This window comes from Hyaena hyaena, unplaced genomic scaffold (genome assembly GCF_003009895.1).
Source record: "Hyaena hyaena isolate Hyena2069 unplaced genomic scaffold, ASM300989v1 scaffold_481, whole genome shotgun sequence".
NCBI classification, from domain to species: Eukaryota; Metazoa; Chordata; class Mammalia; order Carnivora; family Hyaenidae; genus Hyaena; species Hyaena hyaena.
Window position 1 is genome coordinate 1,268,306 of NW_024081121.1, and position 23,682 is coordinate 1,291,987.

General features: G+C 37.7%; 1 protein-coding gene across 1 annotated transcript in view; it reads right to left on the reverse strand.

The window, feature by feature from the left end:
* Window positions 1-1,042: 1,042 nt before the first annotated feature.
* BLOC1S5 (biogenesis of lysosomal organelles complex 1 subunit 5) overlaps window positions 1,043-23,682 on the reverse strand; it is a 47,620-nt gene continuing 24,980 nt past the window's right edge. Inside the window, exons 4-5 of the mRNA XM_039254424.1 lie at window positions 18,529-18,587; window positions 1,043-3,639 (exon numbers count right to left, since the gene is read on the reverse strand). Of these exons, the coding sequence (XP_039110355.1) occupies window positions 3,460-3,639; window positions 18,529-18,587 (239 nt within the window). The 3' untranslated portion in view covers window positions 1,043-3,459. The remainder of the gene's footprint in view (window positions 3,640-18,528; window positions 18,588-23,682) is intronic.

Sequence of the window (23,682 nt, forward strand, 5' to 3'; positions counted from 1 at the left end):
TAGATTTTGTTAACTATGCAGGTTAAATTTCTTGGTAAGAACTAAAAGTTAAAAATTGAATTTTACCTTAAAAACATTTTTTATGTTTATTCATTGAGAGAGAGAGAGAGAGAGAGAAAGCACAAGTGAAGGAGAGGCACAGAGAAGGGGAAAGGCACAGAGGAGGAGAGACAGAATCCCAAGCTGGCTCTGCATCATCAGAGCAGAGCCTGATGTGGGGCTTAAACTCATGAACCGTGAGATCATGACCTGAGCCAAGATCAAGAGTTGGATGCTTACCTGACTGTGCCATCCAGGCACCCAAGTTTTACCTTTTAAACTAGTAGATGGAGTGTAAATGGAAAAAGAAAACAAGGGGCACCTGGGTGGCTCAATTAAGCATCTGACTTTGGCTCAGGTTGTGATCTCACGGTTCATGAATTTGAGTCCTGCATTGGGTGCTGTGCTGATAGCTCAGAGCCTGGAGCCTGCTTCAGATTCTTTCTTTCTCTCTTTCTCTCCCTCTCTCTCTCTGCCCCTCCGTTCCCCCACTCTCATTTTCTCTCTCAAAAATAAACATTAAAAAAAAAAAAGAAAAAGGAAACAAAGCTCAATATAAGTGAAGGCAAAAAACAAAACAAAACAAACAACCAACAAAACCTAGGCAGTGAGGAAACACAAAAGCACAGAAGAGGAGATAAATGAATCCTAATAGATTAGTAGTTTTAACAAATTTAAGTGGATTAAACCCTCCAGTTAAAAGGTAATCAGATAGAAAGAAAAAAAGTCAGAATTTTTCAGTTAAAAAACACAGATTTAAAAGTAATACAAAATGAAATAAAAAACATTACTAGAAATAGAAGCTACACTATGAGATTCAATTCTAAGCTTTGAAGACAGAAAATGTTAAATTTGTATGTACCTAATAAGAAAGTTTCAAAATACAGAAAACAAAAATTGACAGAATGACAGGAAGAATTAGAAAATCTACTAGAGTAGGAAATTTCAACATATCTCAGAATCTGAGGGATCACTGAGAAGGAAAACAGTAAAAGAGAAATAATTTGAACACCACTATAAGTTTGGTTTAATGGATACCCAGTAACTGGAAATAGCACACATTCAGGCACTAATGAAACACTTAACAAAAACTAACAATATTTTAGGTCATAAAGCAAATAAATTTCAACATATCAGTCTGATACTGACCCATTCCCTAACCATAATCCAATTACAGCATAAACCCATCATATAAGGACAATTAAAAATCTACAGGTTATGAAATGAAAAACTCCACAAATATAGAAGTCAAAAAAAGAAATCATGATGAAAAATAGAAACTACTTAGACCTTAAAAACAAATATTGCTATAGCACTTTGATAGGACAGAACATTATTTCATTTGATCATTATAAAATAATCCTGTGAGCTACATAGAATCCATATTACCTCTCTCAACCGCATAAACAACAGAAATGCTGTAAATTAATTTTTATATGTAAATAAAATCTCTGTCAAAAGTGCTTTGGAAACTGAAATGTAAGTGAAAAATTTAAGGGGAAGGCAAACCAACTATCTCTTTTACACACTATGTTGACTAGCTCACAAAGTTATAAAGAAAGAATGTACTATCTTAACACTGAAAGTTCAAGATGCCCACCAGTTCATTTTGGTTTACAAAGTCCTTTACATCTTTATGTAAAATATACAAACTTATATGGTATTTATTATTCATATGAGATGAACAAACACTATCAGAAGCCTTTGCTGCACGAGTGGAGGAACCAGAGTTAAGACATTTGCTCTCTCACACACAGTCCTGACGTCTTGGTTTTAGCATCTGTTCAAATGGTGCACAGGCAATTAACAGCATTCCAAAAACTGCCTACAGTACAAAGGGAATTTTCATTTAAGGTTCCCCTCCCTTTTCATGTGTGGGCTATTTTTGGAAGTGTGGTTTTATTTTTTTTCATGCACTGAAAGAGAATTAAGAAAATTCCAACATGCCTTTGTGTCAGCAAGTGCTCTTTTTAGTCCAGGTACCAGCGAGTGATTGATGGACCTGTCAGGCCCACAGTAGCGGACAGAGAAAGTTGGCAGAAGTTCAGTGTTATTGAAAGAAATCTCAAATACTTATTTCATCTCCTCTATTAACTTTAATCACATTTTCAACATGGAGCCAAGAATGAAGCTTTGACAGTAAGCCATAAATTTACACAAGCAAGCATTGTCACTTTTCTGCAGTAGCAACACTGAGATAACACGAGGGAGTTGGGTATTTTCTTTCTTGCGCCTTTCTCTACTGAAGAGCACTAAAAACTACTTGAAAAATTTACCCATACCTCAAATCCATTTGCCATAAATCTCAAGAAATTATTGCATTTAATTTTGCTTGGTTTATGGCAAATAAAAAAATCAACTTGGTTCCTCAATTAGACTGTTAAAAGCAGACTTTTTTTAAGATCACAGTGATGACAGAATTGGTACATGTTTCATCATAATACACCTGCTTATGAGAACAGACACTGAACACTAAAAAAGGATTTACATTTAACACGGATCATTTGCTATGTGGGCAAATACTTCTGGTTTATTTAGAGCCAGAGTCTTTATATGGTTCCAGAGGGACTCCTTGGCAGATTTTGCTGATTACTCATTAAACAGTTGAAACGTGTATAGACATTATTTATCTTACAGAGCTTACCCACAGCAACACAGACACAAAAACGAGGTAAATGAGGTAACAGACAAGATTATGGTTCTTGGAAAGGCTAAAAGTCAAATAGATTTTTGGTAAGCTTTTCCTTCTAAGTATGTCTTAAAAGTTGAAAATACTACGTGCCGGAAGGCCACAAAGCTTAACAAGTGTGTCTCGTCACTCAGTGACACACGCGGCACTCTGCTGTTCTGCACAGTCTGTAACCTTCCCAGCAGGCAGTTCAAAGACCGACGTGGCCATCTTTGCCTCAGCAGAGACAAGGTCTTGACTCCCCTCTCTTCAATATGATGTCTGCTCCAAAGACAGTTTTTTCTGTCTACATTACTCATGGAATAATACTGTACACAGTCTTCCAATAGCCAAGGACATTATGACAGGCAGCCATTAGATCTGCCTTCTAAGCCAAATAACTACTATTCACCCTGCGTAAGAATGAATTATTTGTTCTAAAAAGTCTGTGCTTACAGTTCTCTGAGATAATCAATGGAAAGAACACCCAATTCTGATTAACAAAAAACAAATTTGTGCCATTTTTTCCTGCTACTCCTCCCCATTCAAATAATGAGATACAGGCACTTAAAACTGGAAAGATGTAGCTCTCTTCTTCTATTAAACACTTTTCTGCCTTCTGATGTAAGAGTGCCGCTGAATTTACTGCTAAGCTTGAAGCAGAGGCTAAATGGTTTGGTGGGAACAGTTTTTTTGGGGGGGAAAGTCAATGTTTTCCTATGAAAACATTGTCGCTCTTACGGTTAAAGTTCTTAAAAGGTTGAAAATTTTGCTAGGTCCTTCTCCATCTCGGCGTACTGTTCTTTAAGTCTCTCCATGGCTTTTCTGTGTTCTTCATCCACTTCGGCCTGTTTGCTGTGTTGTTCTTTCATGAAATCTTCCCACTGGATTATATGCTGTTTTTCACTAGCTATTAAATGGTCAGTAAGAATCTGAGAAAAGAAATTTGAAAGTCACATGACATTTTCCAGATAATTATTCTTCTATGCAGAAGAGACAAACATAACTTTACATCTTGATATTTGGTTACTACAGCAATCGGCTTGAAAGTCACAGTGCTAAAAGTGCATTCATTACAGTTTTAATGTCCAACAGGAACACAACGTATTAGAAACATCTAAGTCTTCTCTTACCATGACCGAACGTGGGTAACCATATTTCTGAAATCTCAAAAATCTCTAGTATCTTTAAATGACAAAATCAAACACAATCCAAGTAAATTTTTATGCCTCTATGTCTCCTCAAATTTCACTTAACTACCTATAATTTTTAAATCAAGTTTAAAGAATATATGCCAAGAAGCAGCATTATTGTAAGAAATTAAAGTGCAGGTCTTAAAATATTTTTTAGATGCATTAAAAAAGTACAGTTTGTTAATCACTGGGAAAGAACGGAAGACATCTCTTCTGGTTCAACTCCATTCCTTAAAGTAAATAAACACCTAAAGCATCTGTGTCAGATGTCTGAAGTTCTTCCTGAGATGTTCTCAGTGTTTCTATAGGGAGATGAAAAAATGTTCTTTGAGTTCCACAACAATAAAGATAAAACAAGGTGTGGGCCAAAAAGGCACAGATTTAGTACAATGAAAATTACTGTCTCTGAAGACGCACAGCAAAGAAGACTGGAGAGGAAAAGAGTTTATGAAAACCAACGTCATCCTTTATCCCTGCCTTCAATGCTCCACACGTCTTCAGAAGTTAAGTTCTGACACAGATTAAGTCCTATCAAACAAACAGCACTGTGACCGATGCAGACCCTACCAAGTTATAGCGCACCTCAGGTCAGCACTGATTCCAGGCCCTCCAGTGAAAACAGGACATGTGGCACACTCAGGTACCGTCACACTAGCTAACGGGGAAAAAGGAAACTGTGTTTTCCCGTGGCCATGTGTCCTTGCTGCTCTGATTTCTCGCTCATCCGAGTCATGATGAGCAGGATGAAAAGCTGGACGACCCATCATACTCTCAGTATTTATGAAGCGCCGATTTTGGCCAGCTGTTTCGCCTACCTTACCTATTTCTAAAAACCACTCTTATAAAATCACATTACTTCTACTTTACTGATGAAGAAATTAAGGTTTAAGGACACCACATTTAATTTCCTCATGGTCACTCTGCAATGAAGTTGTAGATTCAAACTTAGGTCTCTGTGACGCCCGACCCATGCAGGCCGTTTCTATCATGATCTATCTGGATCTTTCCAGAAGGTTTGCACAGGTAGCTAGAAGACTCTCTCGCAAGACGAAACAACTATTAGAAAAGCTTCTTCTGCCAATCTGATCTGAAGTTCCTCTTCACTGAGGCTTTTCAAGCAAAAAGAGGCTGAGGTTAGAGGTAGAGTCAAAGGTTCCCTTAAAGTCTGTGCCCCAGACCCCTGGGACCTGCACAGGCACTACACTGGTAGGGAGAGTGGGCTGGGGAGGGGATGCTGATGCTATAAATTTGGGAAACAGGTTAAACAAAATCCATTTTTTCAGCCTCATGGACTGTAATTCTTCAAAAGATGAATAAAACATGAAGACTTAAACTCTTTTCATGGAACTTTGGCAAAACATATTATATTCTGAAAGAGACAAAAATGTCAACAAGCTCCCTCAAAAATGGAATCCTGCTTTAGCTGTAAATTATTTTTTAATAAATACAGAAAATAACTAATGAAACATGCATGCTCAGATGCTGTTTAATCACTTTTTCTTTTCATTTTATTCTTTTACGACACGCACCATAACTGGCTCAGCCAACCCTGTGATCTGGACCACGAGGCAACAGCCCGGACACTTCCCATCAGAGAGCACTTTTTCCAGCACAACTCAACAGAAAAATAAAGATTTGGGAAGCACATTTCAAATTCTGGTTCACTTGTTACTAGTTGCATGACCCTGAGCAAGGTAAAGTTTCTTTAACTTTGAAATGAGGAGAATAACACTTTACAGTAATAAATAATATTTACAAAGACCAGAGGTAATACATGTCAAGGTCCTGGCTCACTGCCTATGGAGAAATGAAAATTAATATTACTCTTATATGAATTGTAAGCAAAACATCTAGAAGGCAGATCAAACCACTTTTTATCTTCCCCATTTTTTGTCCTTTTTTTTTTTTTTTTTTTTAGTTTCTTCAGGGATTTTTATTTTTTTTTTTATTTTTTATTTTTATTTTATTTTATTTTTATCAATACAAGTGCTATATTTTCCAAAGGAGAACCCAGTCTATCTACATGTATTTCTTTTTTTTTTTTTTTTTTTTACAAATAGTTTATTGTCAAATTAGTTTCTACATAACACTCAGTGCTCATCCCCAAAGTGCCCTCCTTCATGCCCATTCCTCCCTCCCCCCCACATCCATCCTTTAATTCTAATAATTTAATTTCAGGAACAGATTCTTGGAATAATTTGAACCATACAGACAACTCAAATAAAAGTGAGTTTCCTCTTCCCGTTCCTATACTCAATTCAATCCTCCTCGATGATTCTACTATTTACCATCTGGTTCTAGGGAACGACTTTAAGATGTTGCTAAATACGGTATGTCCATTTTGTAGTTTCAGGATATCATGACTAAAATATACATATATACCCAACTAGCTTTTTCACAGAAGACAGATCATGTCTTGGCCTCACAGTCCGGGTGAAAAGAAGTTGAATGCTGACCACTCTCTAACCCAGTTGAGAATCTAGTCTTGCTTTCTTATCAAGAAATTCTTAAACTCACTCTATTTCTTAGCCTCTCACTTTTAACAGTAAGTGCTATGCAAACTTGCATTCTTCATAGCAATCAGTAAACAAAACAAAACAAAACCAGAGGGCAGTTTATATATTCATATACTGACAAGACCATACTCTTTATATATATATAAATAAAATTTGGCTACCTGAAAATAACATCTGCCTGAAATTTAGTTGAGAACTATATGGTAAGACTTTTAATCCATCAAAAAGAAAAAAAGATACCAAAAAGCCCAATTACACACATTGCAGTGTTCATGAAAAGCTCTTCTGATTTTGAATCTACTTACCTTACTTTACACATAATTCTAACCATGTCAGTTAACTGGTTTCCAAATGTACACCATATTAAATGTCACAAATTAGAAAAAAATGCTGATAAATGAGATAGGAAGAAATGATAGGCATCAGCCTTACAGGGAAGGAGAACATAGATAACAATAACTTAAAACACAGTCTTTGACGGCATTTGGTATGGAAAAACACTCTCTTGGAGCGCCTGGGTAGCTCAGTCAGTTGAGCATCTGACTCTTAATTTCAGCTCTGGTCACAATACCAAAGTCGTGGGCCTGAGCCCTGTGTTGGGTTCCGTGCTGAGCAGAGAGTCTGCTAAGATTTTTTCTCTCTTCGGGCGCCTGGGGAGCATAGTCAGTTAAGTGTCCATCTCTTGATCTTGGCTCAGGTCATGATGTCAGAGTTTGTGAGTTGGGATTCTGTCTCTCCTTCTCCCTGCCCCTCCCCTGCTTGTGCCTTCTATCTCTCTCTCCTTCCAACCCTCTCCCTTTGCCCCCTCCCCTGCTCATATTCTCTCTTGCTCTCTAAAAAAATTTTTTTTTCTAAATTTTAAAAAAGAACATTCTTTCTCTTAATTCCCTGAGGACATCCCCACAGTCACCATAATATAAAACTGTATATTCTCAGTAATTCCTAATTCACAAAGTTTATAAAATTTAATTTTTTAAAAAACCATTAAAGTATGAAATATATCTATAAATAGATTCTTAAACTTATTTTTTTCTTGAAGCAGTGTGAATGTACACAGCATGGAGCAGGTGCAGGCAGAGGAGGGGGTTCGGGGACATCATGGACCCTCCAGCCTTCCCTAGGCTGCCGCCTACTCTCAGAGCTCTGCAGGTCCCAAAGACCATGGGGCTCAGAGTCCATCTGGCAAAACACATCAGCTGCTTAGACAAGTATGAAATACATTTTCAAAGATTTCTATCCAAGACAAAGTTATAAAAGTGGTGTGCTTAAAGAAGATAAAACCTGGGGCACCTGCGTGGCTCAGTTAGTTAAGTGTCCGACTTTGGCTCAGGTCATGATTTCACGGTTTGTGGGTTCAAGCCCTGTGTCGGGCTCTGTGCTGACAGCTAGCTCAGAGCCTGGAACCTGCTTCAGATTCTGTGTCTCCTTTTTTCTCTGACCCTCCCCTGCTGTGTCTCTCTGTCTCTCAGAAATAAGTAAAACATTTTAAAAATTAAAAAAAAAAAAGAAGATAAAACCTCAGCTTTGTGTAAACTTGGCTAGATGGAATGGCTCATTTTCTAAGATTCCTAGACACATAAGGTTTTATTGTATAATATAGCAAAAAAAAAAAAAATCCCCAATTAGCTATCTCTTACATACCACTTAAGCAAAAGGTAAAAAGTGTTCTAAGCCAACAGGTGTGAAGGTTATCCCAGAGTGTATCTATTCCAGGTGTGAGGATGTGTGGCTTGGAAGGCTGTGACCTTACTGGACAAAATGACAAGTTGCTGAGCAGCTGCTTCAACGAAAGCAGCAGATACGCCGCCTGACAGACTGTCACAATACGTCCTCAATGCCACCAAAGCCATTCTAATGCCAGCATGCGCCCCAGTCCATATGCTTATAAAATCCAAAGATTTAATTTGACACCCCATTGAATCTGTTTAAAGCTACAAATAACTCTCAGAAATAAGGAAAAATCTTTTATAAATACTGAACTAACTGTACACCATCACCACCTGTTGCCCATCACTTTCAAAAACAGCCATTCTGCTTTTATGTTCAATTAATGGGGTTCTATAAAAGATTTAGTCTGAAATAAGTATTCCTCTAATTAAAACACATCTGAAAAACAACAATCCCATCAAACTATAGTTACATTCAAACAGGTTCATACAAGTCTAATAGGAAGTGATAGTTCCCCTACATACATATCAAATCCTTTTTCTACGACCCCTTTTCCTGGCATTAGTAGTTCAATGAGTACCAAAGACTTTTTTCCTGATGTTTATACAGACATATTTCTTTAATAACAACAAAATGAGGTCATATTACATAGGACGGTCTACAGCATTCTCTTTTCAATAGGCAATAATATGTACTAGAGGCCCCGCACCAGCAGGAGGGTGGGAGAGCTCTGCCCTGGGTGCACGCAATAAGAGGGTGTATTGTCTGTACAGAATTTAAATCAAAGACACAAACAAATGAAAGACTTTTTTTTTTTTTTTTTTTTTTAACATCACCAGGCACTGACAGAACTGGAAAATACTGGTGATAAAATATTCCTAAACCAAAAATCATTCTTTGGTCTAGAGCCCTAAATAATTACTGAGGTTATTGGCCAATGTTAATAATATGTTTCAAATTAACAAATTTTAATAAAATGTTTCAAGTTAACACATTTCTATTGTTTATCCTTTAGTAAGATTTTGTATTTTACACTGAAGTTAATTTAGAGGACTTCCAGTTACGCAACCCGTCCCAGACAAAACTGAAGTCGGCTATACATGCTTATTTCAAAAGGAAATTCCTAATAATTCAGAATCATTTAAGTTTTCTTTAGATGTTCAGCCCCTCAAACACCTTGGGAGTAAATACTATTGCACTTAAACAATGATAGTAGAGCAAGATAGTAGAGCAACCGCAGATAAAACCTGAATCAGTTCAAATGCATTATTCTACATTATCTCTTTTTGGTACTTAAATTTGCATATGTTTTTATCTGTACTTAAACTATTATACTGTGGGGACATTGGGAGCCATTAGAATAGTTGCCAAAGAAACAAAGGCAGTATTGCAATTTCTGGAATTTATTGTGACATGTGATTTTTATAAAGCTCTTCCAGACTTACTTTATGCTTAAAACTTTTCTGAACTATGCATCATCTATTGCTTCAAGCGAGAGAAATTTTTCAAAATTATAAAAAAAGCATTTTTAATCAACTATGACTCAAAACTGATTGATAAATCTGAGTATACTATTTAGTCTGAATAGTCAAAGATCAAATTCAATGAAGTTATTAATAAATTTGCATAAGAATCAAAAGCAAACTATTTAATTATTACTCATTACCATAACAGACCAATTTGGATAACAGGTTTGTTTTTTTTTTAAATAACTGATGTACTTAAATGTATTAATCTGTCATTTTTTTTCCTTTGGTGTTGTAATGCTTCTTAAGTTCTTAATTTTTTTTTTACTGGTGGACTATATACATGAAGTTAGAGAGAACACCGCCTGTATTTTTTTCTTGTTATTATTCTTTAACATCAGATTTATTAATTAAAAATAATTTTGTTTGGGGAGTGTTAAAACACGGTCTATTCTAGGTGTAAAATACTGTACATGCACTGCCCCTATGGACCTATTTCCAAGGTCACAGAGTGAGAAGAGGGTAGCATCAGGGGTAAAAATCCAGTTTTCTACTCTTTTTGCTATATAATGCTGTGTAAACCAAATAATGTTAAATTATTAGTCTCTCAGGATCGGCAATGCTTTTAAAAATGACAGAAACTAACAAGTACTTCACATTCCAGTTTCAAAAGTAATTAAGAGCTTTAAAAAACCTGGCTGAATATGCCTGAATAGGCAGAACAAAAAGCCATAGGCACACACTGTGAACCACCCACTTAGGGACTTACATGTCGGGCTCTGGCTAATTTTCAAAACAAAAGCGGAACTAACTTTGCACTAGTTTTTCTTTTTCTAGCAAGAGGTCATATGGGAAAGCATGTGGTATTAAAAATCAAGTCACCCCAGACCAGATGAGATTACTGGTGAATACCACCAAACGTTGAAAGAAGAATGAACATTAATCTAATTCTTCTCCAGCTCTTCAAAAAACTGAAGAAGAGGAAAGACCTCCCAACTCATTCATTCTGAGGCCAGCAACATCCTGAGACCAAAGCCAGACAAAGACACTATAAAAAAAAAGAATTGCAGATCAATATTCCTAATGAATACTGATATAAGATCCTCAATAAAATACTAGCAAGTTGAATTCAACAGCATATGATTATATATAACAGCATTTCAATATATGAAAATCAACAAATGAAATACAGTACATCAACAAAATGAAGGGGAAAAAAACCAGAATCTTGTCAGTCTTTGCAGACAATACATTTGACAAAGTTCAAGATCTTTACATGATAAAAATACTGCACAAACTAGCAATAGAAGGAAACTATTTCAACATAATAAAGGCCATATGTGAAAAAGTCACAGCTAACCTCCTATCCAGTGGTGAAAAACTGAAAGCTTTCCCTCTTGTATCAGGCAATTCTGCTTTTACCACTTCTATTCAGCATAGTATTGGAAGTCCTAGCCAGGGCAATATGGAAAGGGGAAAAAAGGCATCCAAATTGTAAAGGAAGAAGTTCAATTATCTGTGCTTACAGACAAGATGATATTATATGTAGAAAACCATAAAACTGCAACAAAATACTAAACAAATTCAGCAAATGTGTAGGATACAAAACCAATACTCAAAAATTAGTTGCATGTCTATACTCTACAACAATGAACAATCCAGAAAAGGGTGTTAAGAAAATGCCATTTACAATAGTATTGAAAAGAATAAAGTATTTGGGAGTGAATTTAACCAGGGAGAAAAAAGATATACACTGATAACTATAGAACATCCCTGGAAAAGAAATTAAAGACACAGTCATTGAAAAGTCATCTCATGTTCATGGACTGGAAGACTTAATACTGTTAAGATGTCAGTGCTATCCAAAGTGATCTGTGGGGTCAATGACATCGCTATTAAAATCCCAATGATGTTTTTTGCAGAAATAGAAGAATCCATCCTAACATTCATATGAAATCTCAAGCAACACCAAATAGTCAAAACAATCCTGAAAAAAGAATGAAGTTGGTCTCACACTGTATTAACCATGTGTCCATGGGGCTTTGACATCTGGGACTAAAACCATCACTTTTCACCCTGGAGAGATTGTCCCTCCCAGGGGTAGCCTATTCCTAGAGATAGTAAACAACTCCCCCATAGCACGCCTTTTACATGCAAGCTAACCAGTCCAGAGCCCATATCCCAACCACCTCTACTGGGCTCTCACCCTCTGGGCCACTGTCCTAATCATACAAGGCCAGATAGCGAGGGACAGCCTCTATGCCCCAGAGTCTGCTGCAATTGTTCAATTTAGTCAATGCTAAAACTGCTAATCCTGTCTCCCATGTTTCTTCTGCTGAAGCTACAATAACCTGTTTTCCCCTCTCTCTTTGCCTCCTGACTAGCCCTGGTGCTTCCTCCTATGGTCCTAGCGCATGGCAGCATCCTCCTCTTGGGAACTATGAGTTAACAAACAGCTTTCCATAACAATCACCCCCTTATCTGTTGGCCTTACCATATCTGCATAACAATAAAGCCTTCATTTTAGAAAATACATTTCCTGATTTCAAAACTTACCACGAAGTTACTATAATCAAAATAGTGTGGTGCTGCCATACAGATAGACATAGAGACCACCAGAATAGAAGAATTAGAAATAAACCCTTGCATATAAGGTCAAGTAATTTTTGATAAGGGTGTCAAAACCATCCAAAAGGGAAAGGGCAATGGTGCTGGGAAAACTAGGTATCCACATGCAAATAAAAATGAAAATGGACCCTTACCTTGCATCATATACAAAAATTAACTCTAAATGGGCCAAAGATGTAAATGTGAAGACCTAAAACTATAAAATTCTTAGAAGATGGGAGAGGGAAAGCTTCGAGACATTAGATTTGGCAATGATTTCTTTGTTATAACACCAAAAGGATAGGCAACAAAAATAAAAATAAACTGAACTTCATCAAAATTAAACCCTTTTGTGCCTCAAAGGACTCTATCAACAGAGTTAATGCCAATTCACTGAATGGGAGAACAGATTTGTAAATCACATATATGATAAAGGGTTAATATCCAAAATATATAAAGAACTCCTACAATTCAATGACAAGAACAAAGAACCAGGTTTTAAAAATGGGCAAAGGCCTTGAATGAACATTTCTGGAAAGAAGATACACACATAGCCAATAAGCAAAGGAAAAGATACTCAACATCACTAATCATTAAAGAAATGCAAATCAAAACCATAATAAGATACCATCTCACACCCATTAGGACTGCTGCTACCAAAGACACAGGAAATAACAGCGCTGACGAGGATGTGGAGAAAAGGGAACCTTGTGTACTGCTGAAGGGAATACAAAGTGGTGCAGCTGCTGTGGAAAACAGGATGGTGGCGCCTCAGAAAATTAAACATAGAATTGCCATTTCATCCAGTAAGTCCGCTTTTGAATATATACCCAGAAGAATCATGAACTCATGTTAAAAGCAGTGTTAGTCACAAGAGCAAAAAGGCGGAAGCAACCCAAGTATCCACAGATAAGTGAACAGATACACAAAATATGGAATATACATATAATGGAATACTAGTCATCCTTAAAAAGGAAAGAAGCTCTGATACTTGCTACAACACAGATGAACCTTGAAGACTCTATGTTAGAGAAATAAGCCCCTCACAAAATGATAATGTTGCATGATTCCACTAAAAAACTGTGCCAAGAGTAGTCGAATTATAGAGACCGAAAATAGAGCGGTGGTTGCCAGGAATGGGGGTGGAGGGTGATGGGGAGTTAGTGTTTAATGAGCAGAGTCTCAGCTGGAGAAGATGAAAAGTTCTGGAAATGGATGGTAGTACTGGTTGTACAACAATATGAGTACACTTAATGCCACAGATGTGCACACTTAAAAATAGTTAAAATTTAGCTCTGTGTATTTTACCACAACAAAAAAATTCTCAAAGCATGTTTCAGAGTGTTCTTCCTAAATGAAATCAATTGCCTTTCTTAAATAAATGGATACTTTTTTTTCCCCTTAAGATATAATTAGAAAATGCCAACTTTAAAAGATAATGAGAGGTGCCTGGGTGGCTCAGTTGGTTCAGCATCTGATTTTGGCTCAGGTCGGGATCTGATGGTCCATGGGTTTGAGCCCTGCATCAGGCTCTGTGGTGACAGCTCAGAGCCTGGAGCCTGCTTCAGATTCTATGTCTCCCTCGCTCTCTGACCCTCCCCGACTCATGCTCTGTCTCTTTCTCTTTAAAAAATTTAAAAAAAAAAAAAAAGGAAAAGAATGTTTACTAGTAAGCCACAACTGTGTACCAGAAGTATTTAGCTATAATGATTTTGTCTCTTTCTACAAGAGACATAGTAAATTGGCTTACATATACCTCATTAGAGATAAATTTAAAGAGAAGCCAATCCTGAGGCCAAACTATGTCTAAGAATAGGTCTATAAATGAACTCTGGGCTACAGAATAGAAAAGTTTTGCATATATTATGTCTAAGTCAGTGACTTAACTGGCAGGGAGGGGTGTGGATTTTGACCCTCTTGTCCCTCAAACCCTCAAAGCACAGGAGGAAAGCCTACTGGCATCTAGTGGGTAAAAGCCAAGGATGCTGCTAAACATCCCACAAAGCACAGGACAGCTTCCACAACAAAGAATTATCTGTTCCATAATGTCAATACTGCAGAGGTTGGGAACCCTGGTCTAAGGGAAAACTCTGAATATGCCAACTAAGGTCTAAAAGGCCCTTTCATACATCTGTCAGTAATACACTGTCATTAATTTTACCTATGCCTTACACTGACAAATAAAGAACTTAATTCATTTAGTGAGAAGTGTCAGAATAACAGCCGCCAGTAAGGATTTTAAATAGAATACTACACACTGATCTATTTGTATTTTTAAACTCCATCAAGAATAATGTATACGCTATTTCATTGCTCTCATGAAAAAAAGCATGCAGGGTAATAACCAAATCTAATAAATTTCTGCAGATAAGATGAATCAAATGATTCATGTTTATTTCATTATTATCCCTAGTCTGGTTGAATATGGTTTCAAAAACTGACACTTGTGCATGAACCGAACTTTAAACTACTTATAGATATTAACAGCTCGTTTCCCTTGATGGAATATTTTTAAGAGTCAGTGAATCTTCTAAGCTAGTTTTATTTTCATTTCACTACTCTTAATGCTAGCTTCCAAAATCCAGCTTTGCATAAGTGGGTAGTTTTTCAAGACTTATGTCAAATAATTGGGGAATGTACATTTATTGTTCTTCTGAATGAACTTTTAGGTATCAATTGTGGGAAGTGTAATTTGGATGAATGACGTTTATCATAATTTACTTCCCACAGAATTCCACAAATTGTCTTGACATAAAAGAATTAATGATTAATGGCAATAGTCTATTTTATTCCATTACTACTCCCATCTTTCTTTGTTCTGAGAGCCATTCAAATATACAAAATGTAGCCAAAAGTATAACCAAGGGCAACATTGCCAGTAGATTATAAAAGGAAGCTACAGGTCAATTTTGCTTTGTACACATTTGCTAGATGAAACATTAAATTTTATGTCTGTATCTTTTATATATATGTAATCTGAGTGCTCTGCCATGGCAATGTCGGCAAAAACCAGATAGAACAGTAAAAAAAAAAAAAAGTTCTTAAAGATACATATTTCAAATATTCTGGTAATTAGAGAAGTACCAGAAAAGAAACAAAGACTAAAGGTTTATTGCCCTGCAAAAATATAAGGAATTTTTACTTTTCTCTAAGCTGTGTCTGAGAAAGACATTTTTGTGTCACATTCAATTTAATTTTATTAAATTATCTGGAGAAAAAAATCAGAGTAGATTCTTACACATGTAGGTTTCGTAAATGTCATATTAATTCTTAGTGACACATTTCAGTATATTCTAAAATACACATTTTTAATGTTTTTGCACATTAAAAATGGTTTAGTAACATTCTCTGGCATAATATCTATAAGAAATATATTTAAGACAAACATAATTTAAGTGCTTTTATTATTTCTTGAGGCCATTATTTTTTCAAACCCTGTGACAGTATCTTAGTATCTTTTAATTTAGAAAATCATGAATGGGCGGTGTTAGAAGCCATTCTGAACTCAATGGTAGAGAATACTCCTTGTGAGGTTAAGGCAGATTTGCAAGGTCTCCTGCTGTCAGATGATGACTGATATCCACTTCCACTCAACTGTTTTTGCTTGAGCACCGACCTCTGAAGCACCTTGTTGACTGGTATTGGGAGTGACTTATTCTGGCCCTGGTATGCTGAGTGCACCTTGTGAAGGAACTTACTGTAGGAACTTTTGTGATTATGGGAGCAAACATTATGTTTCCCGAGAATCCTGTTTTTCTTATAGTTCCCCTTAAGTCAACAGGCTATTGACCCCTGCTCACAAAGAACTAACTTTTGCCTTTGCTATGCTAAAAACATGGTCTTATATTTGAATGCTAAAGATACCTTCCTTCCCCATATGATAAGCATCTAAATCACCTACATCAATCACTGTTGATAAAGGTTATGCATGAGTCTTCTACAAATCTATGTTCTGGAAAATTCTTACATATCAAAGGAATTTATCATCAGAAATCATTGTCTAAGGCAAATGCCACTTCTGTGCAGTCCCCCAAACACTTAACCATAAATAAAGCTGAGTCTCAGTCAGTGCGGAGACGCCTGCCTGGTGACCAGAAAGGATCTTGGGGCTCTCTCATCCCTCCCTCGCCGACACTGTCCATCCTGCAGGGGCCCCTGGACCAGCTGCAGTGTGACCCCGGCAGGGCGGGATTCTCAGTGCTTCACCAACCTAACCAGACCACAGCAGGGCTCTTATCTGTAGAGTGATGACTGCACCTTAAACAAATGATTGGGCTGGCCGGGGAGAAATGGCGCCTTCCATTTGGAGCAAGAGGCAATCTGCAAAGTCATTTCACGTCGATTACATACTATAGTTTATCTGGTAAGTAGAAAATCAACCTATCAGGTAAGTAAAACTCGTATTTATTTTGCAGATGAGAAGACTGAAGCTCAAGGGCTTGCCCAAGGGCATACAGCTGGCTAACAAAAGAAACTCCCACAAGCAGAAGATGCCAGGTATTTTTTCACCTACGCTGGTCATTTTCCTACCTGTATACAGTTAATACACCAAATGTGAAAAAAGTTCCAAGTGACAAGAGGAACTATTCTGATTATAATTTTACGTAAGTTCTGCTCAGGAATGACAAGGATTGACACTTAATCACAATCATAACTGCACTGACCATGTCTTAGGAAGAAAGACCCATAACATGTGTGTGCATTTTCACGAGAATCTGCTTAAACCACATAGCAATGTGCTACCACAGCACTCTTTATTTTACTTTGAAAACCAAGAGAACTGCTTATTTACAGGAACAGTCAGTACAGCCAGTGTTCTATCAGCTAGTGTTTCTGTTTCTCAAAAACAGAAATACTCCTGGTGCCCTCAACAACAAATTGCCTAATCCAGCATTCAAGAGTTTCCAGTCATCTCTGGAAATACCCATTTAGATACTCCACATGCCAGCTGCGTGAGACTATGGACTTCTCCCACCTTTTACCTTTGCTTACACTGTATCCATCGCCCTTCATTATCTTTCTCCCCATCCTCTACGAAACTGAATTCCGACCCACTAATCAAGGCTGGGCTTGAATGTCCCCATCATCTGAATACATTAGTCCTTTTGCCAAGATCCTACAAAGTTCTTTGTAACTTGATCACAGCTCTTAGTTTCTCCTACATTACACCAGTGTCACTGGCTTGGGACTCCCTCTTCTAGACTGTTAGTTCCTGAGTGTAATGAATTGCCTTACACTTAACAAAGTCTTTCATCCCCACTGGCATCTTGCAAAGTAGAGAACTAAAAAAAAATCTCTGCCCTCAGCCTGGCATGGCCCATGTAAGGTCCAGTGCTTGCCTTTACAGTGTTCTCTGGGCATGGCGCAAGCACTATACCCTAACAGACGTTCCTGCCCGTGGCTCTACCTCACCATTTTATCAACATGCTCAGCAGCCCTCCTTCCTGACGCAGCCTGCTGTGATTTCACACCTCTTGGGCGGCCTTCCCACCTGCTTGAAAAGTCAAGTCCTTTCAGTAAGGCCTAATTCATCAAATTGCTGAATTTTAAACTCCATATCAATACTTAGAGTTGAGTGGAGGGTACAGAAACATAACCTCTGGCAAGGTTTATTCCACTGTATTTTTACATACAGTGCAGATCTGAACTATTATTGTGTTATTGTGTGTAACCACAGCACATTCTAGAGAAATGGAGATAGTAACATAAATGGCATTATTTTCAGAGTACCTCAATATTTTCAATATTTCTTAAAAGTACACCTTTATTAGCTTAGAATAATGAATTAGTTATAAAACTACTTTATGGAAATTGTAAGTGAAAATAACAAATTATCACAGGACCTTAAATTCTTGTGCTGTTTTTCTACATCTGAATTTACCAAGATACACTTTCAATAAGCAAAGCACTACCCAGCGACTGATTTGCATATTCTTATGACTATTCATTAAGTAATCCATCCATGGGCGTGAATGCTTCCTTTTCTAGAATAAATATAGATAACATACTTATCAGTGCTTCAGGCTCAAAGAAAAGACTTATATTTCCAATCTGGTAGGTATTTTCTGTTCCAAGTAAAAGTCTTATTCTCTCTCCTCAATAAGACAAATATTGCTTTGAGGGAAAAGGTGGAAATGTTGAAAAGGGAAAAAAAAAAAAAAGATCTGCAATTTGAATTATAAAACTATGGACGGTATAATCATGTGCTCATACCTCTTTAACACATCTTCAATGAATTAGCCATTTTTAAATCTTTTAAAATCACTGCATAAAGAAAACAAATTCAGAGACTTTTTTAATAAAAAGCAACTGCTAATAATATGATGATAAAAAGAGTTATGGGCCCCATTTTCCAAATGATCTACTTTTACCTTCTTTCGTTCCTGCTCCTTCTGTTGGAGTCTACAGACTGCGTCAGAAGCTGTTTGCACTGAAATAAAACAGACAAAGGGTTTTCAATCAGCAGCCCTTGTTCACAACTTACCTGACAAAAACACCCCCAAAAGTTGAATTATTTCAGATCTCAAGAAACTATGCAAAAAAAACCCTGATACTATTTTGGCTGTGATAGAATGGCTAGAAGGGAAAAAAGAAGTTTTGCCAATATATTTAGGTTTCATAATTAGAACCGCCATCATTCATTCAGGAGCCTTGAAGGACAAGCCAAGGACAATTAAGTACTAATTCCAATGACAAGTTGTCAACAGTGACTTCAGAATTCTCTAAAAAGACATAAAATGCCGGATAAATTTATCATTACATTCTCATTTTGTCTACAGTGTCTGATTCATTAGCCCTCCCTCTCCCTTTTTCTCATTCATAGAAACTTCTCTCTTGCAGCCAGTACTCGGTACCCACAATGCTCAACCACTTTCTATTCTTGCTTCCACTCTTGTCTGCTAATTCACCCTGGCTGCCACTGCCTGATTCAAATTTCTCTGGATTGTTATGAATGGGCCAATCAGGCAATTAGAAATGAAATTAAAAAATATATGGAAACAAATGAAAATGAAAACACAATAATCCAAAATCTATGGGATGCGGCAAAGGCAGTCCTAAGAGGAAAGTACATTGCTCTCCAGGCCTATTTCAAGAGATTAGAAAAGCGCAAGTCCAAAATCTAACAGCTCACCTAAAGGAACTAGAGGCAGAGCAACAAGAACGCCCTAAACCCAGTAGAAGAAGAGAAATAGTAAAAATTAGAGCAGAAATAAACAACATAGAGACCAAAGAAACAATTGAACAGATCAATGAAACCAAGAGTTGGTTTTTTGAAAAAATAAACAAAATTGACAAACCTCTAGCCAGACTTATCAAATTTCTCTGGACTGTTTCCTTTGAGCAACTTCCCTTTCTAATTAACGTCTGTTCACAGTAATTATTATAGTTATTTATTATTATTGTGTGCCCAGACCTGTGCTAAGTACTTTCCATGTATCACCCCTCTTAATCTCATCTTCCTAAATTAGGAGAGAATCACTATCCCATTTCACAGATTTTTGGCATTTGAGGTATAAACAATAGGTAATATGACTAAAAAGTATAGAAAGCAGGTTTTAAGGGGCGCCTGGGTGGCTCAGTCAGTTAAGCGTCCACTTTGGTTCAGGTCATGATCTCACAGTTCAAGAGTTTGAGCCCCGCAGCGTGTGCTGACAGCTCAGAGCTTGGAGCCTGCTTTGGATTCTGTGTCTCCCTCTCTCTCTCTCCCCCACTTGCACTCTCTCTCTCTCTAAAAAAGAAGAAACTTTTATAAAAAATCAGACTCATGCCTCTAAAGACGCGGCTCATACCCACAACAATCCTCCTCTTGTGATCTCATCAATGAGACTGGTTTCCATCCATCAGTTCTTCAGGCCTCTTCATTTATTGGATCCATTTTATTTCTGTACATAAATGTTTTCACTGACTTCACTGTTAGGTACACAGGTGACCGTGAGCTATAGTCAAATGCAGAGTTGAGCACTCAGGTGTGTAACTGCATGTTTGCTTGCTCACTCGTTCATCTGTCAAATACCAAGTGAGCATCTGCTAGCAGCCAGGCACTGTCACTGGTGCTCCTCCTAATGCCTCAGCGCCTTAGTTCCTCATTTGTAAAATGAACGTAACAACTAATGAGGGGACTTCAGAACTGACGTTAAATGAGATAATAGTCGATATTATGCTGACAAGTAATTTAAACATGAATACCACTTAGAGCAGTTCCACACACATTGTAAGCTGTCAAGGAAGGCTGTGATTACTATTACTCCACTTACTATCCCTACTGAAAATGCTTTCCTTATTCCCGTCTCCTAATGACAATGTTCTACTTGTCTTAAAAAAACAGTTCAAGGTGTCCTGCCTTCATAATAAAGCCCGCCTAGATTAATCCCTGCCCTGTAAGGATTTTCTCTTCTTGGAAATTCCTTTATCAGGTATGTGTGTATCTCACCACTTTATCCTGCTTCGCTTATGCAGAGGTTTAGTAGTGGTTTACAATTTGCCTTCCTCTCCTACCCAAACCTAGTCCTGAACAGGTCCCAAGTTCCACAGCAGGGCAGGGACTGTGACTTCCCTTCGGAAAAATGTTAGGTCCCTCCCTGTGAGAATATGGTAAAAGAGGAGGATTCTGCTTTTAAAAAGTAATGTTTTCATCAATAGCCATTTATTTTAGTTATATCAAAGATAATGTTTGAGGACTGAAAATTATGTTCCCAATCATTGTTTGTTCTAACAGAAAAGATGAAAACAAAACAAAATGGGAGCTGATTAGATCTGCCTTCTTTCTGTGGCATATTAATATTACATCATTTTCCCCAGGCCATGGTTCTATCATTTCCTGATTGGACTTTTTCCCCTGACTCTCAACATAACTTAAAAAAAAATTTCACTTGTGGTCTTTGGGTGCTTCATCATTTTCAGATCATTCTGGGCTTAATCTAAGAGAAAAGTTACAAGACTGTGACATTATTTTGTCATCTGTTATGTCCTTTAAAAATTTAATTAGAACACATCTGACAAAGGCACACTTTTGTTCCTTATAGGGATTGTCTTTGTGCTCAGACAGAACGCCCATTTTTAGAAATTTCAGTGCCTTAGAAGTAGCTGATTTTTTAATTCTTTAGCCACACAATAAGTAAGGTTTACTTTCTAAATTTAATGAAATGAGCTTTTCTAAAATACAAGAAAATCATGTGACCATACCAAACATTCCTTCTTCGTGATTAGAGACCCCGAGAGGAAAAGGCCCATTATTCAGCCTTCCTATCGCTTCCACTCATTAATGGGTGCACCTAACGCAGTAGGAAGCCGTGTCCCCTGTCGTCTGTGTTCCAGGACACAATACTGATTTTAAAGAGTCAAGGATTGTCAAATTATTTTCTCTCAGCCAAAAGATTTTTTGAAATTAGCACCACATACAGTAATTGTGCCACATACGATGGGTGACAATGTCCCAACTGTCCTCACACAAGAGAAACGAATACATTCTATAACGATGTGTTAAGTGTGAACCTCAAATATATATGTAAGCAAATAATTTCGGCTTGGTATTAGAAGATGTTAGCTGAATTCTCAGTCATTCATGTCAAGGAACAAATAATTACTTCAGGACTACAATGTGCCAGGCACTGTTTTAGGTGCCAAGGGTACCAGAGTCCCCGAGCTCAGGGAGCTTATATTCTGGTTGTGCAGATAGACAGCATATAAATGCTTAGCATGTCAGGTGGTGGTGGATACTGTGGAGGAAAAAGCACGGTGAAGAGAAGAGAGAATGCCAGAGTGAGGGGACATGATTATTACAGAGCAGCTAAGAAGGTCTCACTGTTAACACCTGAGCAGAGATCTTTGGGAAATGAGAATGTACAAATCTGACAAGAGTATTCAATGGGGCGCCTGAGTGGCTCAGTCGGTTAGGCTTCCGACTTTGGCTCAGGTCATGATCTTGTGGTCCGTGGGTTCAAGCCCCACATCAGGCTCTGTGCAGATGGCTCAGTCTGCAGCCTGCTTTGGATTCTGTGTCTCCCTCTCTCTTTCTCTCTCTGCCCCTCCCCTGCTTGTGTTCTGTCTCTTTCTCAAAAATAAACAAACATTAAAAAGAAATTTTAAAAAAAATCTGACAAGACTATTTCAGAGGCAGCACCAAGTGCAAAGGCCTTGAAATAGAAGCACATTTGGCACATATTAGAAGAATGAAGAGGCCAGAGTAGCTAGACTGATGTGTGGGAAAGAAAATGGAAGGAAATAAAAGTCAGAATGGGGGCCATTATGTAGAATCATCTAGGCCACTGTGAGGATTCTGGCTGTTCTCTACGCAAGATGAGGAGATTCTGACATAGTACTGATAAGGGACAAATTACATTTCAAACGGATCATTCAGCTCCTATGTGGAGAACAGACTATAGGGAGGAAAGACATAAAGATGAGTTATGTGGTTACTACAGAGAGATCAGAGTGGCTTAGATCAGGGTGACGGCAGTTAGTGAAGTGGTGAGGGTGGTCAGATCCCGGTTATAGTCTCAAAGTTGTGCCCAAAAAATCTGTTAGTAAGATACGTGTGAGCAGAGGTGGGGAGAATGGGAAAGGTAGAGGAAAAAGATGGGGAGAGGGAGAGGCAGTCAGTGAAGAGAATGCTGGTGAAAATTCTAACTAGGAAAGCGCTATAAAAGTTTTGGTATTTTAGGGGTGCCTGTATAGTTCAGTCAGTTGAGCATCAGACTCTTGATTTTGGCTCAGGTCATGATCCCAGGGTCGTGGGATGAAGCCTCATGATGAGTTCTGTCCTGAGTGTGGAGCCTGCTTAAGATTCATTCTCTCTCTCCCTCCCTCTCTCTCCCTCCCTCTCTCTCTCTCTTCCTCTGCCCCTCTCTCCTGCTCGCTCTTTCTCTGTCTCCCTAAAATAAAATAAAAATTGATATTTTAGGGGCGCCTGGGTGGCTCAGTCAGTTAAGCATCCGACTTCGGCTCAGGTCATTATCTCACAGTTTGTGGGTTTGAGCCCCGCGTCGGGCTCTGTGCTGACAGCTAGCTCAGAGCCTGGAGACTGTTTTGGATCCTGTATCTCCCTCTCTCTCTGACCCTCCCCTGCTCACGCTGTCTCTCTCTCTCTCTCTCTCAGAAACAAATAAAACATTAAAAAAATATTTTTGTAAAAATAAACATAAAAAAATAAAAACTGGTATTTTAAATCACTGAATTCTTAAAGATTTCTAGCTAGAGACAGACTAAAGCAAAACCAGACAAACTTCATCACCTAAATCACTCACAAAATAAATAAGAAGTTAAAAAAATAAAAGGTAAAAAATTCCATCATTTACTTAACAAGGGAAAATTATAATTGCATACTATAAACTTTGAAATGTGGTATGATGGCCAAGACCTGAGACTCCTAACCCCTAATTACTTCATCCCTCAAAAGTGAGAGAAAGAAAATAAGTTGACAAAATTGTTAGAACTCTAATATGCTTTAATTTGTACCGAAACCGATGTGGGGGGTGGATAAAGGCTCATATTATGTGAGAGACAGACGAAACAGACACTGGGTCCCT